We start from the raw sequence: 21029 nt of genomic DNA on the forward strand, positions 1-21029 counted from the left end.
GGTTGGGGCGCAGCACCGGGGGTTGCAATCCCGTGGCCGGTCCCCGGTACGGGCGCGACACCGAGGGTTGTGATCCCGTTACCGGTCACTAAAAAAGACAAAAAAGGAAAAAAATAATAATAATAGTAATTATAACAGATAATATAATATAGTAACAGGTATAATACAGCATTATCTCTTGTACCTGGCATTTTTCTAAGCACCTTACATATTTTCTCATTTGAAGCTTCGTGACCAACCTATGACATAGCTATTTTATGAGATGTGACGAGAAAACTGAAAGATAAGAAAACTGGGGCTCAGAAAGGTTAAAGGATTTGCTCAATATCAAACTATTAAGTGATGAAGCCAGATTTTTGAACACAGGTAGTCTAACTTCAGTGTGTGATCTTAGAATTTGATGTATAAATAATTTGCTGATTTGATTATTAGGACTAGTTTTTGTTTTACTTTGATATTTATTTACTTCCTGTAGAAGAATTACTTTTTCTTTTATTGTTAAGAAAACAAAATAATATTATTATTTGTATCCTTAATACAAATAAAATGTAGAAAATATTTGTAATATTAGTTTGGGGGAAATCTCTGAAACATTTTTAAATGTAGAGTTCTGTGGTGTCTTAGTCCATTCGTGCTGCTATAACAAGATACAACAGACTGGGTGACATGAACAATAGAAATTTATTTCTCACAGTTGTGGAGGCTGGGAAGTCCAAGGTTAAGGCTGTGGCATTCAGTGTCTGCAGATGGCCTTCTTGCTGTATTGTAGAAGGTGGAAGGGCAAAAAGAGCCTAAGCTAGCTCCCTCAGCCCTTTTATAGGGCACTAATTCATTCATGAGGGCAGAGCCCTCATGACTTAATCACTTCCTCAAGTGCCCCACCTTTTAATACCACCACAATAGGGATTAAGTTTCAACACAAGAATATTGGGGAACATTCAGTCCATAGCATGTATCAGTAAGTATATTCATATTGTTCTGCAACCTTCACTGTTATCCATGTGTAGAACTTTTTCATCTTCCTGAACTAAAACTCTGTACCCATTAAATACTAACTCCCCATTCCTCCCTCATAATGTCCTAAAGGTTCATCCATGTTGTAGCCTGCGTCAGAATTTCATTTCTTTTTAAGGCTGAATTATATTGTATGTGTATACCTCATTTTGCTTATCTGTTCATCTGTTGATGGATACTTGGTTTTCATCTATCTTTTGGCTATTTTGAATAGTGCTGCTGTGAACATGGACGTACAAATATGTCTTCAAGTTTCTGCTTTCAGTTCTTCTGGGTATATACTCAGAAGTGGAATTGTGGATCATATGGTAATTTGGTGTTTAATTTTTCAAGGAATCGCCATACCATTTTCTGTAGCAGCTGCACCACTTGACATTCCTGTCAGCAATGTACAAGTGTTCCAATTTCTCCACATCCTTGCCAACACATTATTTTCCGAGTTTTTTTTTATATATGTATAATAGTTTTAGAAATGGTCGTGAAGTTAAAATAGTAAATTTTATGTTATGTGTGTTTTGCCACAATAAAAACATCCCCACAAAATTTAAGTACCAATATTTGGACAGTTCTGCCAGTGAGGATAAATGTGGAATCACTATAGTCCCTAAGAATATATTTTACTCTTAAAGTCTATAACACACTGAAATGGCACTAATAGTTAAGATGGTCTGAAAATATTTGACAGTTTTACAAACCTAAAAATGTAATAACTCTTCTTTTTAGTGCTTTGGATCCAGTTACTGGTTAACTTTTGTTTTTGTTGTTGTTTATCACTAGGAAAACACCATAATTCTGCAGGAACTGCTCCCTCTGCGGGCCCAAGTGGCCAAACTTCTTGGCTATAGCACACACGCTGACTTTGTCCTTGAAATGAACACTGCGAAGAGCACAAGCCACGTAACAGTCTTTCTAGGTTAGTTCTCCCTTTTTTTTTTAAAATCAGTTGTATGGTTTCCATTTTTTGTCAATGACCGTTTTGCTGTGTCAGTCAACTTGACACAGGGCCTCAGTACCTCATGTGCCTTGGAGAACATCCTGTTTTACATTCATTCAAGAGAAATTTGTTGACCACCTATTATGTGTTGGATAGTGTGCTTGGTTCTAGGGGCTGCTTATTGTTTATATTACTATTACAGTCCTTGCTTCATTCTATCTTGTATATCTTGTTTGGGCTGTTTATAATAATGCCTAACATGGCATCTAGGGTCCTAACAGAGTATCAGCCCATTGGCTTTATTCACTGTCACCAGGTATTTGGTAGTTATAGCATGGCTACTTGTGAATTCTTATGAAATAAAGTGATCAATATGACATAAATGAGACAGAACATGTATAAATGAAAATTAAACATTTTATACTCCAGAAACCACATTTTTACGTAAATCATAGTTTTTATGTTCATGACATTTGGTCATTGGTACTCTTCCCCATCCTTCTCGCAATCTAGGTGTCACTATTCCAACAGTCCCTCTGTTTTCTGATTCATTTTAGTGAAAATGGTTGAATAACTTAGCCATGATAAAGATACTAATTTTTGTTGTAATCATCTCTAATCACAGTCGACCAAAGTATGGTTTTCTTTTACTTTCCTCACTAACCCCTTTCAAACTTTATTTACCTTCAACAACTTGTCAAAGTATTTATTCTATTGCTTTGATATCTTTTTATTAGCTTAATTAAGTTGGAGATAATTAATAATGTATTAAAATCAACTATTAGCCTAAAATTTACTCCACTTTGTCCTCAATAGCCATACTTTGACTTATTAATGTATGTGCTGGAATCATATATGACATGTAACAGGTGCTCCATAAATGGCTATTATTTATTATTATATAACTCATTTATTCATTCATGAGGCACTTATGAAATAACTTCACAGAATTAGGCAGTAAGCAGACCGGCCGCTCACTGGCTGAGCAAGGTGCGGGGGCAACACCGAGGGTTGCGATCCCGTTGCCGGTCCCGGTCTGGTTTGGGTGCGACACTGAGGGTTGCGATCCGTTGCCGGACACGAAAAAAGACAAAAAGGAAAAAAAAAAAAAGAATTAGGCAGTAAGCTAAATAGTAGGGCTATAGAAAGGAATAAGACAAGGTTCTTTCCTCGGTGGATTTTCCACTTAGTTTAAGCAGCAGAGATGTAAACAGCTAATTGTCGTGTCGTCTGATGCATGTTATACAAGAGCATGGCTCAGGGAGTTAACAGGTTTGTTGAGAATGTGTCCTTTAGTGGTGACTGCATGTACTGAAATTTTTCCTTTGTAACCACCTGATTAACTTAATTCCTTTAAAGTACTTTTCCCTCTAATTTGAAATTGGCCTGTTCCCATGCAAATTATCTTCTTGCTACCTGTATTCACATATTCTCTTGAGGTCTGGCCAGTTAGCTCAGTTGGTTAGGGTGCAGTATTCTAACACTAAGGTCATGGGTTCAGATCCCCCAACCAGCCAGCCACCAACAAAACAAAACAAAACACATATTCTCTTGCTGGCCTAGTGGAAACTATATCTCTTTGTATTCTCCGTGAGACTCCTCCTCTCTCTCACAGTGTCCCTCAGGCTGCTGCCTCCATCTCACTCTGTGGGGCTGACTCCTGAACTGCTATCTCCCTTACAGAGCTGATCGCGTGTTTACCTTAACATATGTAACAAATTGTGAAAAATAAATAGATAAGAGTGTACTCCTTTAACCAAATACAGAAAGGTCAAAAATTGACCACAGTATATAAATAGTGGTACCCAGAAGTTTCTTTAGCTAAAAACTGGAACGGCTGTGTCCAAATATACGTTCTTCATAGGAATGAGGTAGTGAGAAACTAAACCCATGGCTATCAAATGTGTTCAAGCACATTTCTAGATAATTTTGACTGCAGGTCACATCGGATTTATCATCTGGCTTTCTTAGGAGCCTAACCCCATTGAAGAATAATTGTGTACATGAGATTAGTTTCACAATTTTTCCCTGAATTATAACATTCTTGAGTCAGAATTCTCGCTGATCAACTTCAGCTTTGTTGATGCTGTGAGGAAGTTGAGGCCTGGTTTTGGTGGTGCTCAAAGAAAAAGGGGCAAAGAGCCACGAAATAAATCACCCCAAAGAGAAAAGTCATGCTATCGTAATAGAGCCTGCTTTCCCCCACTCCTTCCCGTTCCTCCTAAATTATCTGTATTAAGTACTAGATAAAGCTAAAGGAGGAAGCACCATGCTAAAACATTGGCAGGATGTATGAATGTGCTTACTCCCAAGAGCAATAGATCCCTAACTTTTCCCATTTCTTTCACAGATGATTTAAGCCAGAAATTAAAACCATTGGGTGAAGCAGAACGAGAGTTTATTTTGAATTTGAAGAAAAAGGAATGTGAAGTGAGAGGTTTTGAATACGATGGGAAAATTAATGCCTGGGATCTGTATTATTACATGACTCAGACAGAAGAACTCAAGTACTCCATAGACCAAGAGTTCCTCAAGGAATACTTCCCAATTGATGTGGTCACTGACGGTTTGCTGAATATCTACCAGGAGTTGTTGGGACTTTCATTCGAGCAAGTGTCAGATGCTCATGTTTGGAATAAGAGTGTTAAACTTTACACTGTGAAGGATAAAGCTACAGGAGAAGTATTGGGACAGTTCTACTTGGACCTCTATCCAAGGTACCGAGGATCACATTGTTGGAAGGGACCTTAGGGACTCAACTCCTACCCAGTTTAAGACTCTTCTCTTTTATATTTCCTGTGTGTAGTTCTTAGTATTAGGGTTAAAAATGTAGGCTCTGAAGCCAGAATGTCTGGCTTCATCACTTGCTAGACAAGTTACTTAATTTTTCTGTGCCTGAGTTTCCCTACCTATATTATAGGCCTTATAAAATAGGAATACTAATAGTACCTCCTTTGTAGGGTTATTGTAAGGATTAAATTGGTTATTTACATGCGAAGCATTTAGAACACTGCCCAGCACATAACAAGTACTTAATAAATGTTAGCTGTTACCATCATCATTATCATGTAGTTTGTGAACTGCGTTTACTTAGTTTAAAATTGACCCCAAAAATGTTTATTGTTCAGATAAAATCGTCTGTCGGCACCCTTAAATCTACAATCACTCTCCTCAGTCTGGCTGAGGCAGCACAGTGTAGTAGGAATAGCAAAACCTTTGCAGTAAGTCAAACTTGACTTTGAATGCTTGAGTGACATAACCTTTTGAGATTGTTTCTTCTTCTGTAATATGAGACCAATAATCCCTTTACAGGATTGTTTTGTGCATCTAAAGACTATATATGCAATTCACTTAGCCCAGGCATCAATCAGTGATAAGAATCAAAAATATTATCATTGTCTCTGTAGCATATAACCATGGAGTCCACAGTGTTTCATCAACACAAAAGAATTTGGATCTCTTTCTCCCTAGGCTACTTTCTAAAAGAAAGCCAACCTGTTGCAATTATTAATCCATTTTACTATATAGACCAAAGGAAATTATAGTAGCCCCATAGTTCAGTAACACGTACAGGTTTGTAATCTACTGACTTTGGGTGCTGGGAAGGGGGCTGGGTAACTTTGTTATCCAGTTGGTGGGCAGAGGTGTCTTTTAGCACCTAGATGGTTATCCCAATGTTTTATGGACTTAATTTCACTTATGGTATGAACTAAAAATAAAACCATGTGTCAAATTTAGATTGCTCTATTTTTAATTAAAAAGTTGCAGGGGATTGGCTGGTTAGCTCACTTGGTTAGAGGATGGTGCTGGTAACACCAAGGTCAAGGGTTCAAATCCCCTTACTGGCCAGCTGCCCCCAACCCCCCAAAAAAAGTGTCAAAGTGTCAGGATACAATTTTGAGCCAAGAATTCTTTGAGGGGTAATCCTTCAGCATTGGTGTCTCCTATAACTGTCCCTAGATTCTCTTATCCTGCTATGTCTCTCCCAAGATAAGATTGGTTTCTTTTGTACTCAGAGATTAGGTCATTGCTGCCAGCACTCTGGTATGGATACCAGAGGGTAATCTTTTGTGAGAGAGACCTAGTTCACATTCATTTCCTGTCACCTTACATGCTCTTTTTATAAAAATAAGAGGGATTAAGTTGTTTTATTTGTCTAACTGACTCAAAAAAGGGTATTCAGAGTATGTTTTTATTTGTTTATGCTTTTGTTTTTGGCAGCTGGCCACTATGGGGATCCATACCCTTATCCTTGGTATTATAACACCATATACTAACCAACTGAACTAACTGGCCAGCCTCTGGAGTAGGTTTTTAAAAGACCATTTTGTTTTTGTTTTTGTTTTTTTTTTGTTGTTGTTGTTTCTGGGTTTTTTTGTTTTTCTTTTTTTTTTGACCGGTAAGGGGATTGCAACCCTCCGTATGGTGTGGTCTGCACCACGCTCAGCCAGTGAGCACACCAGCCATCCCTATATAGGATCCGAACCCGCAGCCTCAGCGCTCCCAGCGCCACACTCAACCAAGTGAGCCACGGGGCCGGCCCTTGTTTTTGTTTTTTAATGACATTTCAGTTTTTATTATTCACTAAATACTGAGATTCTCAAATAAAACAAAACAAAAAAAACTCAGATGGTTCCACTATAAGATTGCCAGGTAAAGACTTATTAAAATCATCATTATTTTATTTTTTAAAATGTGAAAAGGTGTAATCTCAGAATAAGGAAACATTTGAAATTAAATAAATCAAGTTTATTTTTAAGAAGGAAAGATTAAAATCCTTCAAAATGTCACTGATTTTTAAATAAGTAGAAAGTCTTTGATTTTAAGCTATTCTTAAGTTTTAAAATAATTCCAAATATTTTTGGAAGAAAACTACTCACCTGTTGTCTTGCCAGTGTAGTAATACCCATATTACCCTTAAACCAGGTATACATAGTATTTCATAATTCACCAAGAGGTATAAAAAATAACAGAATTAAGAGTTCCCAGATTTCTGTAGTTTTCCCCTGTTAAAAATAACATTTTTAAGGCCGAGCCCGTGGCGCACTCGGGAGAGTGTGGCGCTGGGAGCACAACAGCGCTCCCGCCATGGGTTCGGATCCTGTATAGGGATGGCCGCTGCGCTCACTGGCTGAGTGCGGTGCGGCCAGTCTCAAAAAAAAAAAAAGGACAAAAAAATAATAATAATAATAACATTTTTAGATCTGCTTACAGATTTCCAACTAACTACATGAAATCTTTCCAGAAGCACTGATGGGCTCATTGAATACCCAGAGGCTATGCCAGCTGAAAATTTTAACAAATTCAGTGCACAGTTTCTGGAATATATATCCATGGGTTCTCTCCCCTTTTCCCATTCTCTGCCTGCCTGCCTTTCTCATGCCCCTGTTCACTCCTTGCTCAGCCTTGCACAGTTCTTTTTTAATATAAGCGTTCAATATAAGCAATACGTTTTTTTCTTAACAGATACTTAAGATGCATTCCACAAATTTTGATGTGTTGCACTTTCATTTTCATTCAAGAAATACATATTTTACTTTCCCCTGTGACTTTCTCTCAGACCTATGGATTACCATATAAAAGTATGCTTTTACGTTCCAAATATTTGGAGATTTTGCAGATATCTTTTCTGTCATTTCAAGTTTGGTTTTGTTATTATTGGAAAACATACTTTGGATCTTTTCAATTCTTTTAAATTCATATGATTTATTTTATGGCCAGCATATGGTCAGCCTTTGTGAATGTTTCATGTGCACTTGAAAAGAATGTTTATTTTGGCATCGTCAAATGAAGGATTCTGTAAATGTCAATTGATCAATAGTGTTGTTCAGGTCTACTGTATCCTAACTGATTATTTGTTTGCCTGTTATATCAGTTACTGAGGGAGGAGTCAAGTCCCTAACTGTAATTGCAGATTTGTCTATTTCTTTTTCAGTTCTATCAGTTTTTGTTTCACTTATTTTAAAGCTCTCTCCTTAGATGCACACACATTTAGGATTGGTACTTTACCTCTTGTCTTCAGCAGTTTTAATATACCTAGGCATGTGGGGTACTTTTTTCCTTCTTTTTTTTGTTTGTTTTGTATTTATCTTTCCTGGTGTTCTTTGAGCTTCTTGGATCTTTGGTTTGGTGTCATTTCAGAAAATTCTCAGCTGTTATTTCTTCAAATATTTCTTCTATCCTCCTGTTCTCTCTATTCTTCTGAGATTCCAGTTACACATGTTATATATCATTTGATATTGCCCTACAGCTGTTGATGCTCTGTTCTTCTCACCCATCCCCCTGCTCTTTTAAAAACTTTTGTGTTTTAGAAAGGGTAATTTCTTTTGGCCTGTCTTTTGGTTCAGTGAGTCTTTTCTTGGTTGTGTCAAGTCTGCTAATGAGCCTGTCAAAGGCATTCTTCATCTCTGTTACTGCAATTTTTTTATTTCTAGCATTTTCATTTGATTCTTTTTTATAGTTTCCAACTCTCTGCCAAAATTACTCATTTGACCATGCATTCTGTCCACTTTTCCGTCTAGACTGTCTAACATATTAATTTTGGTTGTTTTAAATACTCTGATGATAACTCCAGCATCTTTGTGGTATCTGGTTCTTGTGCTTGCTTTGCCTCTTGATAGTGTAATCTTTTTTTCCTTACATCTTTGCATACCTCACAATTTTTTTTGAAAGCCAGACATCTTGTATAGGACAGTAAAGAATGAAGTAAATAGTTTTATAGTTGAAAATGGCCATACATTTACTTCTGTGAGGACTTTAGTGTGGGGATTTTTATCCATTTAGTAGTTGAGCTGGGTTTGGGGTCTATTGCTGCTGTGATTTACCTGAATACACTACAAGCTTTAGATTCCTGTATCTTATGTTTAGGAGAGGAGCTGATTTGCCAGGGAGTTTTTCTCTGTTTCACCCTCAACTGTAGGTCTTCCCTTTGTGCTCTGCCTCAGAGCAAGTCTCCTTTCAGGCTATTGCTCCCTTCCCAGCAGTAGCCTGCTGTTATTTGTTACTAGATGCTTGTTAACCTGATTAGGGAGAGGGAATTCTCTGTTGTTCTGATTGAGCATCAGTCTTAATCACAGAGTAGGCTCTGTGTCATTGGGTCTTAGGAATGGGCCCTATTCATTGATCCTACCCCACTGTCAGCTGTAGTTCTGAGTCTAGGATCTATTTCTTTTTTTTTTTTTTTTAAAAAGATGACCGGTAAGGGGATCATAACCCTTGACTTGGTGTTGTCAGCACCACGCTCACCCAGTGAGCTAACCGGCCATCCCTATGTGGGATCCGAACCTGTGGCCTTGGTGTTATCAGCACCGCACTCTCCCGAGTGAGCCACGGGCCGGCCCTCTAGGATCTATTTCTGTCCTTCCTCCAGGGGTAGAATGTTTTTTCTGTTTTCTTTCCCCAGTGGCAGTGGGTTTTCACCAGTGCTCTAAAGATAACAAGGCTTATTGCCCTTACCCCAGAAGTTTAAGGTTTTTGTTCTGTGGGAGAGAAGTATAAAGGATCTAAGCAATGCTCTGTGCCCTAATCCCAGCAGCTGCTTCTTTCCCCCCACTGATACTTTCTCAGGACTCTCACCCTGCCTTCAGTCTTTTTTGTGTGCACCCAGTGAGGTCAGTGTAGAAGACCTTGCATATGAATGCAGAATTCCCCTGGTTATAGCCACTAGTGGTTTTCGATTTTTGCTGGCCCACCACCAGCATTTAGCAATTCATTAAAAATTCTTCTTACTGATGCCTTCAGTGTCCGCCCCAGGTTGAAAAAAAGGATTGCTTTCCTTGCTCTCTGTCCTCGGAGGCACCTATCTTAGATTGTGGGTTATGACTGTTCTTCAATGTCAGCTCTCTGACGGGTCTAAGAAAAGTTGTGATTTGTAGATTCTCCAGCATGGTGTTATAGTAGACAGGAGCAATGTCCCTTCCAGTTATACATCTTAATGAGAAGCTGGAAAAATACTAGTTTTTTTTTTTTAATTAGAATAGCATCAGCAGGAAGAAAGGGGGGTGGGTAATAAGAGTCACCAAGAAACCATAATATAGAACAAAAACATACAAAAAAAAAAACAAAACTAAAAACAGTCTACTTTAAACGTGAATGTACTGTTAGTCTGAGCAAAAAAAAAAAAAGGAAACCTACTTCAAGAATGAAGCCTAATAGCTTTGGGAGAGACCATCACCGATACCACATTGTCCAAGAATAGATGACTTTATAGTATAATTTATGCTTTTTACCAGGCTAAGTAAAAGCTTTCCTTTTCAAAAAGACCTGTCTGGTTTATAGAAGAAGATTATTTGATGGTGAGGTCTGATTCTTCCCTCCTCAAATAAAAGAAAAATTTTACTATTTTCTGGAATTTAGTTTTTTATCAATTCTAATTTTAAAGAAAAAACTACCTAGTGAGTCAAGCTGTTTTTTATTTCAGATTTACTTCAACACTATTTAGTGTTTAGTGATTCCATCTTTGAAGAAGTAATCAGAGCTAATTAAAATAAGTTGGATGGGGGCTGGCTGGTTAGCTCAGTTGGTTAGAGCATGGTGCTGATGACATCAAGGTCCAGAGTTCAATCCCTGTACCGGCCAACTGCCAAAAAAAAGTTAAAAAGGAAAAAGAATAACTTGGACAGTCAGCTGTACACTAGCTGTGGTGTACATTCTTAATTCTTACATTAAGATTTTCTAACGAAAGAAACCTTAGAGGTGTAACTCATGCAAAGTGATAATGGGGTTTTTGTTTGTTTAGTTTTAGTTTTTCCGTTTTGGCAAAATGATCTCCTTTCTAAAAGATGAATTAAATGTAAAATGTTTAACTAAAATTGAATGGTAGTGCATGAAGAACGAATAAGAAGATCCATAACTTCTATGTTCTTTTGGTATCAAATGTGGCGTAATGACTGAGACAGACCATGCCAGTGTTGTTGCTGGAGAAGAGTTTTCATCTCTTACCGATGTATGTTTCTGGTTCCTAGGGAAGGAAAATATAATCATGCCGCCTGCTTTGGTCTCCAGCCTGGCTGCCTTCTCCCTGATGGCAGCCGGATGATGTCTGTGGCTGCCCTTGTGGTCAACTTCTCACAGCCAGTAGCAGGCCGTCCCTCTCTCCTGAGGCACGATGAGGTGAGGACTTACTTCCATGAATTTGGTCATGTTATGCATCAGATTTGTGCACAGGTGAGTGGGGTTTTTTTTTCTGGGTTTTTTTTTTTTTTTTTTCCTGCTGCTGTCAGGATTCTGCCCATGACATATTTTTTCAGAAGTTCAGCATGTTCAAGAATTTCACAGGCCTTCTGCAAAAACACAAGACTTTCCTTATCATGTCCTCTTTCACAACATATTTTTACTCAGAGGTTAATCCATCAGTGAAAGAGCTTTGTTTAATACCAGCATATGAGAAAAGAAATAAGACTATCATTAAAGAAGGGTTACAAATACTATGCTTTGTCCTTTTAATTCTTTTCTTCTCCATAGGAATTTGAAATAATCATCACAGATAAACTGTACTGTAATCTGTCTCTTCTGCTGATTAGTGCTTTTTTAAAAAAATTTTTATTAGCATATTCATTGTTATAAATCATACTTATTCTTTATTTCCCTTATATCCAATCTCTCCTCTTTCCCCTCCCCCCTCAAATAACCATAGATTTGTTCTCGCCATCTGATAGAGTAACTGTTCCTCTGTTGGTTTGTTGCCTAGATGATCTGTCCAGTACTAAGACAGGTATGATCAGGTCCTCCCCTCTTTATCGTAAATCAGATGCTGCTTCTATTACTCTGGAGTGTGCTTTGTGGAGAGAGAGGACCTCTTCTTTTTTATTTTTTCTTTTAGTCTCTGCTGGTACCTCTCCTTGTGTCAGTGTAGTTGAGAGTCTGGTGCGGCATCTGTGTGGTGGCTGTGACTGCTGCTATAGAGATTAGCTGCTTTTGTGGCAGCCATGGCAATTGCGGTGGCTGTGGAGAGCTACCTGTGTGAAAATGGTGTTTTTGGTGTGCACTTTACCTGGTTGCAGCTGGGTTCGTCTTCCCCCGGCTCCATGCCTCAGGACTCTGATGGGGTCCCCGGATGGTGGCATTATTAATTCTTTAAAGAAGGGGCTGGCCAGTTAGCTTACTTGGGAGAGGGTGGTGCTGGCAACACCAAGGTCACAGGTTTAGATCCATATACCAGCCAGCTGCAAAAAAAAAAAAAAAAAAGCCCTCTCAGATCATTTATTCCTTTTTTAATAATAAATATTTGGAACACCTCCCTTTACTAACCTCAAATTAAAATAATCAATAATATAGTGTAACCATGTAGAGAATTTGCCAGAAAGGAGGTGTGTGTGTATAGTGGATTAAAACTGATTTATTTCTGAAAATGAAAAGTACATTCTCAACTTTGTAACACAGTCCATTTAGGCACTAACTACTCTAGCTGGAACCATATTAGCTTGCTGATATTTAACCATTATTAATGTCTAGCTCAGTAGTTCAACCTTATAGTTTAAATATACTGATATTAACAGTTTTCCAAATTTGAAATTTCAATGTGTCTCTAAAGGTAAACTTTTACAAAAATAATTTCTTTAAGATTAGTTTTATATCTACAGAAAAGCTGCAAAGATAGAACAAAGATTGCCCATGTACCCCTCTTTCCCCTCCTTTGAGCATTTGTACACTTGCACCAAGAAGCCAACACTGGTACAGTACTCCTAACTAAACACCACACTTTATCTGGATCTTACTAGTTTTTCCCTAACAGTCTGTATTAGTCTGGGGTTTTTTTGTTTGTTTTATTTTGTTTTGTTTTTTGCTTGTAACACAATACCTGAAACTGGGTAATTTATAAAGAAATAGAATTTATTTCTTACAGTTTTGGAGGCTGGAAAGTCCACAGTCCGGAGGGGCGTATCTGGTGAGGACCTTCTTCTTGGTAGTGACTCTCTATAGCAATGCAGGATGTCATGTGGTGAGGATGGCCTGAGCAAGAGCTAACCTTCTCACTCACTCTCCTTATAAAGCCATCAGAACCACACCCATGATAACTCATAACTGTTTAAATGGATTAATCCATTACAAGGGCACAGTCCTCAAGTTCCAATCACCTCTCAAAGGCTGAACTTTTCAAATACCTTAATTGGATTTCCTATCCTCTTAACACTGTTAAAATGGAAATCAAGTTTCCAATACATGAACTTTTGGGGGACACATTTGACCCATAGCATGGTCTTTCCTCAAACAAAGAATCTTTGCAAATCAATAGGGTATCCTCATTGCACATAAAAGAAATATTTTTTTTTCAAGTGGTAATGCTTGGTCATGGCTATGCAGGACGTCATAATAAAGTATTCAGGGGGTTTGCACTATGTGTAAATAATCCTGAATAAAGCAACCACTGCAGACTGATAGAAGTGGTTTGTGTTGTCAACTCAAGTCCAAGAATGGTACTCCCAGTGGTATCATGATTTTTAAAAATGATAAACACCTCCTGGGAAACTTCAAAAAAAAAAAAAGTAATCTAACTTTGATTTTTACATAGTAGGTGCTAGTAGTTGTAGTCTTGGAAAATTAAAAGTATAAAACATGTTTTACAAAAATATGTACAATGGAGTTAGTTTCTAGGCTCTCTTAATTATACTTTTTTCATTTATATGAATGTCCAGGAAGGCATATGAATGACAAGCAGGATATGGAAGGGTTGTTTTTTTGTTTTTTGGGGTTTTTTTATATTTTTTTGTCTTGACAGGTGCAGGATCAGTCCTGGACATCCAGCAGTCGTAGCTCCCAGAGCAGCCCCTAATGATTGTAATAACCAAAAATGTACCCATGCATTTCCAAAATACTACTATCACCTTTGTTTAAAACTGTTTAGTTCCTTCAACATTTTATCTTTATATTCTGGTGCTTCCATCTTTAAAAAAAAAAAACAAAAACAGAGGGGAATGGGATATGAATATGTCCAGATAAATAAATCCTGATATAGCCATTTCTAACCTCTCTTTAATACAAGGAAAAGAAATCTTTCAAAATAATCTAACTTTTCTTTCTTAGACGATTTTTTTTTTTTCCTTTTTTTTGTCTTTTTTCGTGACTGGCAACGGATCGCAACCCTCAGTGTCGCGCCCGTACCAGACCGGGACCGGCAACGGGATCGCAACCCTCGGTGTTGCGCCCGCACCTCGCTCAGCCAGTGAGCGGCCGGTCTGTATGTGGGATCCGAACCCTCGGCGGGAGCGCCGCCGCGCTCCCAAGCGGTGCACTGTAGCAGTGCGCCACCGGGCCGGACCCTTTCTTAGACGATTTTAAAGTGTATTATCATAGCACTGTGGTTTCTGAAATATTATATGAACCTTCCATGAGTGTCTGTTCTGTGGCTGACTTTTCCTTTAATTAGGGTAACTCCAGTTTCCATTTTTCTAAAATATTTTTATGAGTAATTTAGAAAAGTCAAATACTTAATTTTAGACTAATAGGATATTATTTAGATTATATAAGATCCAATTATGTATTTGTACCTAGATGAATAATGACCTGCTTTTAGAACAGTGATCCTCACTTTTTTGCATCTGACGACCATATGAAAATCTCATTTAACTTGTGGGTACTTTTTCCAGAAAAATGCACATATACCATATCCCCAAAAATATGTATGGAATTCCAAAGGGCTCACAGACCCATTGAAGCCTAGACCACAATGAATCTCAAGTTAAGAACTCCTGGAGTACAGCAGTTCCCTCATTTGGATGTTGGTTATTAGCTGATTTCACAAGGGAGTAATTTGGTGTTTTCATCACATTTATTAAAATAATAGTCATCTTCAAATAGGGTTTTCAATGTTCATGATGCATGTTCTTTTTTCAGTCACATTCCTCTTATAACCTTAGTATCGTATGCTTACCATGTATTCATAGTGCAGTTCTCCACAACTCATAATGTTGTTCTCGTTATTTCTTACATTGTTTTTGATCCTTTGAAATAGCCAGTTTAGTACTGGAAAATGTTCTTTTGGTACTTTGACATTTTAGAGCTGTTTGACTCGTCAGTGAACTATATATATATAGTGTTTACTAGTTTGATGTCTCTCTCTTGAAACAGTAGACTATATTCAATTCTTAAAGTCTTGCCTAACCTCATTCATGAGCACAGAATGTGTCATACTTGTGAATAGTATGTTGGTATAATCATTTGCTTGGCCGTCTCCTCATGAGATTATCTTTGAAAAATCTCTTCTCTGTCTATTAATCCTTTCAGATGTCTTATAATGCTTTAAGAATTTTTAAGGTAGTTGTATTTGGAACCAGTGATCACTGCTTTTGTCTTTAGTAGATACAGACCAATATATTTGCAGTTTATAATAACTTCAAAACCTTTGTATTGACCTAAAATGCATGGTAGTGAATAAGCAGATTCATAAGTTCTGTGTTCAGTAGTACTTCTGACTTATCTGAGAAATATACAGTGAATAAAAAATTTGCCATATATATTCAGCAGATTGGTTCTAAGATATGGCAGCTCAGTGTTTGAGTTCTCCACCGTGGCAGCCTACAGGTTTATGACCAGAAAAGCTTGTTTGAGCTTGTCATAGTAATATTCAAATGTGTTGGCAGGTTCCATCCAGTTTTCAAACAAGTAGATGCACTAGTTCAATATGGCTACGATCTCGTCATTCAGGAGACGAGTTTCACTCGTATTTTCTTGTATTTATACTGCAGGGTAGGTAATTTTAAAGATAGCCATCAAGAGTTGGTATCTCTAGTGCCTGTTCCTGTTTCGTGGCTTCATTGTGGCTTGGGCTGTCAGTAAGCACTGGCCTTTTGAACCTCCGTAGGCTAGGAGAGTAATGCCTCTTACTAGCCTCCATTGTGATGCTGCCCTGGATTGTATATGAAGGGCAGTGATGAGTTGTAAACTATAAAGAGATCATTTTAAGGAAACACATCAGAATCACAATAAAGCCTTCTTAATTAAAAGTGAAAGGGACTTCTGGTCAAGATGGCAGAATAGACAGTCCCCAGCTTCACTCTCTCCCACAAATCAACCAATTTACAGCTATAAAAAGGCAACGACAGCCAAGCTGGGACCACTAGAGCTGAGTGGAAGAGGAGGGGAGACCTGCAGAGTACATGAAGGCAGGATAAGCCACAATGAGAGAGAGAGAAAACTACTCTGACCGTTTTGTTTCAAGCCCCGGCTGCTTCCCGGCCGGAGCTGCTGAGCACATGGAGCAGGAACTGGCAGAAGCTGCAGCTGTGCCCTTCAGATGAAGTTGCTTGGAGGCGGCAGGGGAGAAGAGGGTCTTGGTGGCCCCCAGGCCAGCAAGACTACTAACAGGGTTCCTGTGGACGCTCACAGGAGTGAGGAGCCACCACAACTGAAAAAAAGGAGCCACTCAGAGGCTGGTGAGTCATCACAAGGGACCAGAGCACGGCCCATCCCATGGGAGGTGTTTGGAGCACAGGTGGTAGCCGGGGGAAAACTGAGGCACAGCAAGGAGAGCTGATCTGCCCTCCAGTCAGCATAGGACCACTCAGAGGAGACTGGTCAGGAATGTAGAATTGCACAGGGTGCAGACTGATGAAAGGATTCAGGCCCAGACCAGAGTTTCTACACCACCCAGGTGCACCGGATTTCACTAGACCTGGAAGTACCTACAAAGTCAACCATTAAAACCTGAGCTGCACAAAAAGCCTTCCCTAGGGAATCAGCAGCAAAGCAGCAATTTAGCTCAACCACAGAGCTCAAGTACTGGTCCCCACAGGAAGTTCCCCCATTTTAGAAGTAAGCAAAGGACAACAAATTAGTTCCAGCACAGAGTTTAAGTGGTAGGAACCGTGAATAACCCAACACAGAACTGAAAGAAAAATCAAAGTACCCAGAACCAGAGACAAAGTTTGATATTAACTAGTAAAGGTCTCATTTCACCAAAGAACACCTATAACACCTAGAAGGACTGGAAGTCCCCTGAGCTACCAAGCCAGAAAGGGACAAGGGCCAGCGACCTCAGCCATGCCCCCCTGACACCTGCAACCAGTCATGAGGGTGGGGGCCTCAGGCCTCAGCCACACACCCCTGATACCCACAGCCAGCCCAGTGACAACCACCAAGCCACTGCAGGAAAGGTCCTGTGTTCCTGCACTGGGGTGGTTGGGGGCGAGGGCTTTTGCCACACCCCCCTGACATCTGCACCCAGCCCGGCAATGACCAAGCCACCACTGGAAGCCCCCTGGTCTCCCCTGTGGGAATGAGGGCGGTGCCACAGGCCTCAATTCTGCTTCTCCTTCTTCTTTCTTCTTCCAGCACATGTCCTTCCCCTTTCTCTCTCCCCCTCCCTCCCAGCTGCTCTGCAACAACATCATAGAATGTAAGAAAATAATATTAATTTTAAAAATGAGATAAATGTTTATAAATAAACTTTATGTAACTAAAAAAATGTGAAAGTGATGATGGACAGAAAATTCAAATTATGTGATTTCAAATAATCTGTTAATTTGGCCAAAAGACTAATAGAGCATCATGCCTATTCTAAATATTTGAATTAGATTGTAAGTATACCCTGTAATAGTCAAGAAGACACCCTGGTGTTATGATAAAAGCACTGGATTAAAAATCATCTGTGTATTTGTGGTCCTGGCTGTGTGACTTTTGGCAAGTTACTTGACCTCTTTGAACCATCTTGTTTTTCTTATTCTTAATATGGGACCACAGAATTCTCCTATCTACTTCCCTGAGGCGTTGTGGAAGTTAAATAAAGTAGTATGTGAAAAGACACTTGGAAATGCATAAAGTGCTATCCGTACTTGAAGTATTCTTAAAACTATGCTTCTGTATAATTCAGCCCTTTGGGATCGATAAGCAGTACGCAACTCCAAACTGGAAAGGAAAAAAGACCAATTGCCATGAAGCAATTTACTGTCATTTCACGTTCAAGAGAATTCACAAACGCTTACCTTCCATGGATTTTGGGTGAAGATCTATGGAACGTGATTGGAAACCATCAAATTTGCATTTGTTTTTGTTTTGTTTTCTTTTGACGATTACTGCCTACTTAGAAGTTTGGTTCCTGAAGCAGGGACAGAATGAGCAGCTCAGAGTACTGGAGGTGGTGGAGGATTAGTTGAAGAGAAATGTGGGTATATTCATCGTCAGCATTTATGCAAAGGAATAATAACTTGGAGGAAGCTGAGGACAAGCTTGGTCAGACCAGCCCAGACCACTGCTGGCTAAGAAGAATGGCAGCCAGACTTACTGAGCTCCTGCTGCGTGCCAGAGACATTGCATTCAGTGCCTTGCATTCACTCGTTCATTTTATCCTCACAGTACTCTCTGAAGTGGATGGGTACTGTTGTTTTCCCCATTTTCCAACTGAAAAAATCTGAGACTTAGAGGGACTTGCCCAAGATCTGACAAACATGCTCTTAACTGCTCTACTTTATCGACTATTCTTTGCACTCCCATTCCATGTACTAGAGAGAGAATTATTTCATGTGGCCTGAATTTGGTCTCCCAAGTATGTATTCCTGTTGGATAGACTTCTTTCTCCTAAGTTTATTTTATTTATTTATTTTCTGGCAGATGGCCAGTACAGGGATCCGAACCCTTGACCTTGGTGTTATCTGTACCATTCTCTAACCAAGTGAGCCAACTGGCCAGCCCAGCCCTTTCTCCTAAGTTTATTAAATGATGCTCTGTTTAATAATGTGGAATGAATGAGTTTATCCAGTTCCACGTTTCCCTCTGTGTAAATTGACCATTGAGGTTTCAGTCCAGAAATATAACCTTGTGGCCTGCAATGACTATCATCCTAGCTCCCTAGCCCCAATTCCTGTACTCTGTTACAGTTTGACTTTAATGTCAGACATGGTTTCTTTTAAGATCTCATTTTTGTTATTTTATTTGTTTGTACATACACAAGCACATACATACATGTGTACATAGAATAAATGCTAGCGTCATAAGCCAAAATGTGAATCTACATAATGTTTATTTCTGTTTGGGAACATGCTTATTTTTTTCATTTGCTTACTGTATCTTCTACGTATACTATTTTTTAAATAATTAGGAAAATATTTTTTAAAGAGAGAGAAATGTGTAGTTGATTTCTTCAGAAGCAGCATGATTGATTTTCTATGGTATCTGACATGTGATACTAGGTATGGTAGGGTGGAGTTTTAAGAGAAAGAAAAGTTATAATATTTTGAATGTTTGTAGTTTAGCTTGACAATGTGAAAGGCAAAAAAATTTTTCAATTAAAAGCATAATATTATTATTATGCTTTTAATTGAGAAATATTACTTAATATTATTAAGTAATATTAAGAATATATTTACTTAATATTATTAAGTAAAATGATAAAAATAAAATGTGAAGTATCAAAGCAGGACAGAGTAGAGAGGTAATGTTAGGGTGAAGGCTATGAGGTCAGGTCAAGCATGAAAATAAGAGAAAATATCTTAGAGTTTATGTTCGAGTTTTCGTGCAGAAACATTCTCCTCACAGCTTCATTTATTTCACAAATATTTATTGAGTATCTCCTACTTTCAGGCATGTGCTGGGTTTTGGAAATACAATGGTGAATAAGGCATAGTGGCTTCTTAGCATTTGTGTTTGAATAGTACTTTTATTTGTTTTAAATAAGAAGTACCTACGCAGGAGGGTATAGCTAGTTTGGGGGGCAAGCCTGTGAATCTAATATGCAGTGTTCAAGACTTCTCCAGATTATGTGTCATTTTCACGTCCTTCAAATGATGGTGATAATACTGACCTGTTAAACTATAGGTCTGTTGTGAAGGTTAATATAATATATAATGTAATGCTGTAAAGATTGTATAATCTGTTGTAAAGATTAATAAGAAAGTTAACATATTCTCTTCATTACTAGTTTTACTTCCAGTGATCACTAGGTAAATGTGAAGTTAAAACTATGTCCTTTTTCAGGCCGAGCCCGTGGCGCACTCGGGAGAGTGCCGCGCTGGTGGGTTCGGATCCTATATAGGGATGGCCAGTGCGCTCAGCCAATGAGCACGGTGCCGCGGGTCACAAAAAGGACAAAAAAATAAAAATAAAAATAAAAAAATAAAACTATGTCCTTTTAATAATTTATGTATGGCAAAGTCTAGTAGATAGTGGCCACTTTTATTCTTTAAATGCCATGCCTTGCTATATAAACTTCTTCAACATCCCTGAATTTAGGCGTGGTCCAGACAGATCAGGATATAGAATGGCCGCTAAGAAATCAATAGCAGATCACCTCAGACAGCCAAGGTCAGTTCTCCTGAGGCCTGTCTTTTTTTCCTGAACACAATACACTTATCGATTTCAGCAACCGCCTTTTGAGTTGGGATTTGCTATTATGAAAATAACACTTAGTTGTAACCACTTAAAGCAACTGGTCTCTTAATTAGAACAATAACCCATAAGACTTCAGCCTTTATATATGAGTATGAGTACAGCAAAAGCTCACATGTCTTTTTGAGCTTCAGTTTGTATAATTTTGCTCCAGCTCTCACTTCACTGCATGAATTAAGGTCATCTCTATAGCATTAAGTCACCTGCTGTAAAAATCTGTAGTAGAATATATTGTAGGCATCCTATTATCTGTTTAAAAGATAGTAAAGAAAAATCTCACATTTAGACAACTTTCTTCCTCTCAAGAACTGTTAACCAAACAGGAATCTAAGTTTCCATTCTTTTCTAGACTTTTAGTGTCAAAATATTTCCTCTGGCAAAAATGCTCAAAAACTTTTTGAAGTGTCACCTGCAAAAGGATTTGTTAATTAAATTATTTAGTATGTTTTTTTACAATACTCTGCTTTATCTGGGAGGTATATTAGCATCAATAATTATCATGGCCCATAAATTACTATTTCTAACACCTTCAAATTGTTAGTATTGAAAACTATATAAGGTACTTTTTAGGGTTCTTTAGATTATAGTTTAAAAACTGGGGAGTGGGCCGAGACCGTGGCGCACTTGGGAGAGTGTGGTGCTGGGAGCGCAGCAGCGCTCCCGCCGCAGGTTTGGATCCTATATAGGGATGACCAGTGCGCTCACAGCGCTCACTGGCTGAGCGTGGTGCAGCCGGTCTCAAAAAAAAAAAAAAAAAAAAAAAAAA

The 21029-nt window shown here is 38.5% G+C and overlaps 1 protein-coding gene across 3 annotated transcripts in view; it reads left to right on the forward strand.

Annotated features, from left to right (window-relative positions):
* NLN (neurolysin (metallopeptidase M3 family)) overlaps positions 1-21029 on the forward strand; it is a 111263-nt gene that overhangs the window by 67058 nt on the left and 23176 nt on the right. For 2 of the 3 annotated variants that reach the window (XM_008567770.1, XM_008567772.1), the window contains exons 7-9: positions 1792-1927; positions 4299-4665; positions 10912-11113. In XM_008567770.1, coding sequence (XP_008565992.1) covers positions 1792-1927; positions 4299-4665; positions 10912-11113 — 705 coding nt within the window. The remainder of the gene's footprint in view (positions 1-1791; positions 1928-4298; positions 4666-10911; positions 11114-21029) is intronic. The other variant, XM_008567773.1, reaches the window with a different exon arrangement.

Source organism: Galeopterus variegatus, unplaced genomic scaffold (genome assembly GCF_000696425.1).
Source record: "Galeopterus variegatus unplaced genomic scaffold, G_variegatus-3.0.2 Scaffold343, whole genome shotgun sequence".
NCBI classification, from domain to species: Eukaryota; Metazoa; Chordata; class Mammalia; order Dermoptera; family Cynocephalidae; genus Galeopterus; species Galeopterus variegatus.